The following is a 7,339-nucleotide window of genomic DNA, read 5'->3' as shown; positions in this document are numbered from 1 at the left end:
AGGGGAAGAGGGACGCGCAGCCCAGACCGCAAAATGCCAGGGCTCTGGCGGGAGGGTAGGTGACTTGCGTGTGACGACTCCGAGAGGCCAGGCCCGGCCTTCGCAGTTCACCCACGAGGATACCGTCACCAAGCCACCAAAGCACTCTGGCCAGACCGAGACCCCCTTCCCCCGGGCCCCAAGAGAAAAAACCCGAACTCCCCGCGGAGGGGCCCGGGGCTGCCTGGCACCGGGCAGGGTGTGTGGCGGCCGTGCGGGCGCGGGCGAGAGTCACGTGGAGGCAGGCGGAGAGGGCGAGGGGGCCCAGTAAATCATCCTGAGGGATGTTTGGCCCGAGTCCCTGTTTCCGAAAGGTTGCGGGACGGCTTTGACGTTGATTATATAGCTGTTCTCTTTTCAAGTGCGCGCCCCTCCCCACCGCAGCCCGTCTGGTGTGCGAGGATTGTGTTTGAAAGGGAGGAAGCATTCTTGAAGTGGTGGGTGATGGATTGTCTAAACCCTTCTGGGACGTTCTGGGCGGGGGTTTTCGAGGCAGCTCATCAATAAAGGCCCCCCTGGAGAGAAGGGGCGGTCGGTGAACAGCCCCCGCCGCACAGCCCCGAGGCCCCAGGCCTGGAACACAATCCTCGGTGTGGGGCACAGGGCGTGAGGGGAGGATGAGCTGCCCCTGGGCAGATGGAGATTTCTCCTTGCCTGGGCCCTTTGACCCCCAAAGCCTTGCAGACTGGCCGCGTGGGTGCCATGGGGCGATTTCTTGGGAAAGGAAGGCAGCAGAAAGGCCCGTGAGCTCTCAGCGCCTTGGAGTCAGGGCAGCAGGAAGGGCAGTGGGGGTGCGGACACGCCTCCAGACACAGTGCTCCCCTAGGAGAATTTCACCTTTACTTCAGTCCCTGTAGAACCCTACCTCTCAACCACCCTCCTGCGTGCGGTTTACCTTGGCATAGATTTCCAAGCCGCTACAGAAAACCTGTCCACCTCCCCCAAGCTGGAGGAGGGAACTGGAGGCGGGGGTGGCGGTAAGGGTCACCTGGTTCAAGCCGTCCCGGGTCTGACGGGCTGAGAGCCTCAAGGGCCACGCCCCAGGCCGGTGGTGTCCTCTGAGGTCGCAAAGCCACCTGGCTTCTGGAGGAGCCGCAGCCTCGGCCTTGGCTGGGAGAAGACCCAGTGGGGCCCTCTCTGCTCCAAACTTGAACTTCTCTGGGTCCTCACCAGGAGGAGGCTGCCCTGGGGTCAGGAACTCCGACGGAAATGAAGGGGAGGGGGCGTAGGTTCCCTGACACAGTTCGGCCTGGAGAGGCAGCCCTGGGGCCCAGAGTCGTCTAGGGCGCTCCCGGAGCTTCCCCGGCCTCTTCTGGCCCATCGCGAGCGAGCTCCCCTCCCCCTTTGGGTCGACGTCGGGCGCCTTTGGCCTTCCCAGGCCGCCTGGGTTCCACCGAGGGGTCGGCCCCTCCCTCCCACCGCCGCAGCCCGCCCGAGGGTCAGGCCGCATCCGGGGCCCGGGGCCTTTGGCCAGGCTGCGGGGAGGGGTCCAGGGTGGGGGGGGTCCCCAAAGCAGCTCCTCGGAGGCGGCGTCTGGGCGCCCTGAGGTCCCTAGTCGGCCTCTGGGCGCCGAGCACGTTTTATTTATCCCCACAGAGGATGCTGGAGGACAAAAGAAATATTTGGACGTCAGAGCTGATTTATATTTTTGGAAGAGCTACGTTTCCTTTTCTGAAGAGAAGTGAGCGCGCCCCATATCCTGAGCTCGGCGGGGAGGACGAGAGGGGAGTTTTGATGCGCCAGGAAGTTCATCTATCGCCCAGGCGCTCAGGACCCGGCGCCCCGCCGAGTTCGCTGCCCTCGGAAATATTTATTTATTTGGGGGAAGGGAGGGCAGTGGGGAGGAGACCAGCCAGACGGGAGAAGAAAGCCCTGCCCAGGCTGGGTTGGGACCTCCAGGGCGCTTCCCCACGCGGCCGCAGCCGGCCAGCCTCTGGTCTCGGTCGGGGGGCATCGGAGGCGCGGCCTGGCGACCTCCGGGCGCCTTTGGTTGGTGTCTCCTGTAGCCCTCGGCGCGCACCCTCCCGCGTGCAGTGCCCGGAGTGACCTCTCCAGGCCCCGCGGGCGCCTCCTGGGTGGGCCCCGCGGCCCCGCCAGCCCTGCCCAGCGGTGTGCGCGCGCGGCCTAGCCATCTTCCTCCCCAGCCTGGGAAGGCGGGCGGGAGGAGGGGATCCGAGTCCTGGGGCTGCGGAGCAAAAGCCACGCGGACCCCTAAAGGACCCCGAGCGTTGCCACAGCCGGGAGGGCGGAGGGAAGGTGTGCAGAGCTCGGGGGTCTCCCAGGACGCGGCCTGGCTCCTCCTGGTTTCCAAAGCATCTGCACGCTCTGTCCTGCGACCTAAAGCATGGGGACGTCCCTTCCAGCAGCATCAGTGTGCGATAAGTTAACATGCTGAGGGCACCCACACTTGCTTCCAGGAGTACTTGTGGTACAGGCTTCCCAACTGATTTTTTTTAGCCGCTGGGAGCCCCCCCCCCCGCTCTTCCCCCGTTGGGAGACGCAGACCGACTCTGTTCCAACCTAAGCTCCTTCTCTCTGCCTTTTAGACAAAGCGGGCCGTCCCTGCTCTCCAGCCCACTACCCCCAACGCCGCAACTCTCCACCCCTAAACGCAACGGGCTGTAGGCGAAGTCGAATGGTGCTCCGCCTGGTACTGACGCCTCCGCACCGGGATCGGGGTCTGCAGGCCGCTGGGCTGGCTCCTGGGATCATCCCAAGGTTTTGGTCTCGCAATCGAAGAGGCCCCGCAATTTGGGAAGTGCGGAAGTGGGGTCAGGCCAGTCTTCGCTTCAGGGTCTTATAGATTGGACCCTTTTTCCCCCCTTCCAAGCACCCTCAGACCCAGCCAGTTGGTCATCGAGTCGTGCCCACCGCGGAGGCCAGGAGATCTGGGGCTACTGGGGGATCTCTCAGGAAGGTGGCTATAAAGAGTCCTGACCGGGACACAAGCCTTTGGAGAGCGGAAGACTCTATCCAAATAAACATTTGGAACTGGGTGGCTGGTATTCAAACCCGGAGGTCTGGGGGTTTCTGGACTGAGGAAGGAGAGCAGACCCCAGGAGAGGTGTAAAATTCCCACTCCGGGCCACCTTGTTCTCTCCAATCCCTGCCTCTGCGTGTCCTCCTAATGCTGTTCCCGTCCGCATTTTCTGTTGTTATTCGAAGTTTCTAAAGAGGCCTCTGCAGTGTGCAGGCTGGTGCTCTTGCAGCATTTCCTCAATCACGCTGACACCCCCAGGCCCCAGCACTGAGTTCTCACCGTCCACATTTAGAAAGGCCTGGCAGGAGTTCGGGAATCCTCTACACACCTTAACTTTGCGCCTAAATACAGAGCGAAAACAGCGGTCAGTCTCATTTTGAATTGGGAAGAGGCTTCCCTCCGCCCGGGCCCAGGCGGAAGGAAGGGAGGGGTGCTGCAGGCGCGAACTGCCGCGAGGAGACGTCTTAGATGGCCTCAAACAGCGCGGTGCGGATGCGTCTCCCCTGTCGGTAACTGGTTTAGTCTAAGCCATTTCATGTAAAACCCACGAAGCAGAGGAAGCATGCTAAGAACACAAAATTTAAACCGCAATAATGAGGAGATTTCCTAGAATAAAACGCCGATTACAGAACAAAATCGGAGAAACCTAAGCTTGTTGAAGTTTACATTCCCTTGCGCTGGGGCAGGGGTGGGACCTAAAGGGTTGGAGGGGAAAGGAACCCGCAGCCCAGAGGGGACAGTCAACCAAAGAGGGATGGAGAGAGGACCCATCGCGGCGGAGGCTGCATAGTTTTGGTTAACCAAGGACTGCCTGGGCTAATCTAGACTCATTTATATGAACCATACCTTCCCTTCCCGTAAGAAAAAAAAAAAAATTCCAGATTCGTGTTATTTATAGGGAGTGAAAGTGAGTGAAGAGCTCATCTCCACAAGAAGGAACCCCAGTGGGGGGTTGGGGGAGCCATCCTAAGCAAGGCTCTGTTTCAGAGACAAACACAACTTTCCTTTTAAACCGTCTGCTAACCAGAAATTAAGGTATTCCTCCCAGGGATGCAGAAATGGACATAATTTGCTATCACATACATTCTTACTCAAGAGATTTGTATATATCAGTGATTAAAACAAAGCTCAGAGAGGTTTTGCTGTAATGCAGCAGAAGGAACACTGACTTTGGAGTTCCAGGCCCAGGCTGCAGGCCAGCTTTGTCACTTGCCCCTGTGTGACTTGTAGCCAGTCACCCAGTCTCTGAGCCTCAGTTTCCTCATCTCAAAAGGAGGAGGATGATATCTGGGCCAGCTATTGGGTGACAAGATGGTACCTACGAGGTCTGTAACACACAGATGCAGGGCTTTAGTAATTATAGACCCAGTGGTGGTCTATGCCATGAGAGTAGTTTCCAGAGGCAGAGTGGGGTATCCAAGAAAGAGTTTTGGAGAGGAGCCTTCCTGCTGATATAATTTAAGAAGGCCTCAAGCTGCGTATCTTTCTGGAGTTCAGGGTCTACAGGGGCAGTATGCAGACTCCTGCAGAGAGGGAAGGTTTCCAGTCAGCAGACCGGCTCCTGGCCCTAACTGCTCTCCAATGTCCACTGCCTTTCCACGACCTGGCCGGCCCTCATAATACTCACCACACTCTAAGTGGGATTTCTTGCAAGTTTAGAGTTTAGGTAAAATGGATACTGCTGTTACTTGGCTGGGGACAGGAGCCTTTTAAAAATCCCTCATAATTTACCAGCTGAATTGGTAGAAACTAAAAGAATGTGGGTTTTGTTTTGTTTTTGTTCTGTTTTGTTTTGTTGCTTGTTGGTTTGTTTTAATGAGTACCTGTGGACTTCCTAAAATCCCAGGCAAATTGGAAGTATTTTTCTGGAAACTGGCTCCATAGCGTCCATCCTATTCTCAGAGGATGACCCCAAACCTGGGAGCTACTAGTACAGAAGGTTATCACTGGTCCTGCCTGGATTTTAGGGTTAGCGCCTTTTATTCTTCAGTCTTCGGGTCCTAAAACCTTTTAAGGCCTGCTCTTAAAAGGTTGGATCTGTATTCCCTAAGATCCAAATACATGTAATTTTCAGGCACAGAGAAACAGAGAGGGTCTGTGGCTAAGTGACAACGAGTGCTGAATGTTTCCAAAGCCCATTGCCCCCCAACCCCAACTACAAGTGAGATAATTGTCCTTTCCCCCACAAGCTTCTCCCCTGGGCTGATGCGTGCACACACACACACACACACACACACACACACACACTGAACTCTGTGTCAGTAGAGCTCCTTTAAGATCCTATCTGTCCTCCCCATTTCAGCTTCTATTTTATGAAAATAATTATATTTTAGGCACTTAGAGCATTGGTTTAGTGAACACATTATATTTACTATTTAGTTACATATTTTTAAGTTACTCCACATAAAATGACAAATGAGGGCAAGAGAAAAAATATCATGAAATATACGGAGACCCACCTCCCACAAACGCTCAGCAGTCAGTCAGAAATTCTTAGAAAGTGGAAACAACTGCAAAGCCCCTACCCCAACCCAATCAAAACATCCCACCCGGAAAAGAGCGACTTGTTTCTTTTTTCTATTGGAAATGAGTGGTAAACTGAGTTCGGTTTGGCGGTGTTTTCTTAGCTGACTCTCGGCTACAATCAAGCCATTTTCGGACACATTCCCATGTAGGTACCAGGGGTGCTCTGGAGGAAGCTGTCGACGCCTGTTCAGCTAATTTAGGTTTTCTTTGTCTAATTACTGTGGAGCTTAGGGAGAAGGAGCCGGCTCAGGGCAGTAAACTGACACTCGGTCTCTGTGTGTGGTATCCAGGCAGGGTTTGATGGAAAAAGCCTGCTTCCACTCAACCTCAGGTCACTGTCTGGGGCCAGCCCCGGCCCACCCCCCCTCCCACATACCCCTCCCCTCCCCACCCGCCCTCTCTGCATCTACAGCCCCACCAGCACACTCAGCCAGGAGCAGTCCCCCAGCACTCCAGGGGCACACAGGGCTCCTGCCGCCCCAAGGGGCCTGCCTCGGCTGCGCGCTGAAAGTTGAAGGCTATTTGCCTGGTGTCTCCCTCCTGATCACTGCACAACCTCCCTTTCTCCGGCCTTCTCCAACTCCCCAGGCTCCCCAGCAGGCACACCCGTGCACCTCCGTCCTTTCAGCCTAGATGCAGCGGCGTGCCCAGCTGTGCCTCCCATTTGGTTCGCTGGTCTGCAGCACCTTCTTTCTGGGCCTCCCCCTTAAGCTCTTGGGAGGCCCCGCCAGCTCCGGCCTCCTGCTCTCCTCTTCCCTCTTCCAGCTCCTATCCCTGGTCGGACTACATTTCCCCGCACGTGTAATCCAATAACTAACTGTCGGGTCTCATTGGAAATGATTGCTCCCGAGGGCACATCTCTCTCAGAGCCTGACTCTTACTTAGGGAGGAATTAGCCACAACTGGGGAGAAGTGTTCTCGGACAGGAGTTAGCTGAGAACTGGCACAGTTTTGGGTGGGCCATGTTAAGACTGAGGATGTAAATCTAGTGACAGCACACCCCTCAGGACTGAATATAAATATAGCTATCTCGCTTATCTCAGGGTCTTTCTCTTTCTTTCTTCCTTTCTTCCTTCCTTCCTTCTTTCTTTTTTCTTTTTGCATTTTTTTCTTACAAAACACTAACTGGGGCGGGGGCGTGGGGGGAAGAAGTGGAAGCAAATGCAACCATGAGTCCCATGAGATCCAGGTTTCCAGTCTTTAAAACTTGGCTTAGGTTTCTCGGTCTAAATCCCTCTGCTCAAAGTTCTGAAAACGTCCACGATCGCCAGCGGCCCGCAACCCTGCGGCGCCCCGCAGTCGCCCTAACAATTGTCGGGGAGCCTACTGGCCCTGCCAGAAAGAGAGAGGATTGGCACGTTACCTTTGGGCGTCTGGCACCCCGGCGTGTGGCTGAGGGCGGCAAAGTCTAAACGAAGTTGACAGATGGAGTCAGTATCGGCCCTGGGGAGGGCGGCCAGGGAGGCTCGGAGCAGCCGCACCCGCAGCAGCACCACTCAGCCCGGCGGGCCGGGAGGAGCAAGGGGGGCGGCGGGGCGGGGCTGGGTCCACTCCGCTGGGGGCGGCAGGGTCCTGGGATGGGAAGCGGGGGCTGCTGCAGGGGGCAAACAGAAAGAAGATTTCATGAAGTCAGAGGTGGTCGAGTTTTGCTAGGGGTGGGGGCCGTCCCCCCGGCAAAACGGGAGAGTCTGTGATCCCTCAGTTCGAACGAGGGTGGGTGAGGGAAAGGGGAAGAGGCCGAGAGAGGAATGAAAAGAGCGAGGAGACCCTGGAGAGCGGGGAGCCAGATAAGAC

At 56.6% G+C, this 7,339-nt stretch overlaps 1 protein-coding gene across 1 annotated transcript in view; it reads left to right on the top strand.

Moving 5' to 3' along the window:
• Positions 1-310, top strand: part of FOXQ1 (forkhead box Q1) — a 69,778-nt gene extending 69,468 nt beyond the window's left edge. The window contains exon 13 of the mRNA XM_011955140.1: positions 3-310. Coding sequence (XP_011810530.1) covers positions 3-310 — 308 coding nt within the window. The remainder of the gene's footprint in view (positions 1-2) is intronic.
• The last annotated feature ends 7,029 nt before the right edge of the window (positions 311-7,339 follow it).

The sequence above is a fragment of the Colobus angolensis genome, unplaced genomic scaffold (genome assembly GCF_000951035.1).
Source record: "Colobus angolensis palliatus isolate OR3802 unplaced genomic scaffold, Cang.pa_1.0 Scaffold396, whole genome shotgun sequence".
Taxonomy (NCBI): Eukaryota; Metazoa; Chordata; class Mammalia; order Primates; family Cercopithecidae; genus Colobus; species Colobus angolensis.
This window is presented reverse-complemented; position numbering and strand designations above follow the sequence as displayed.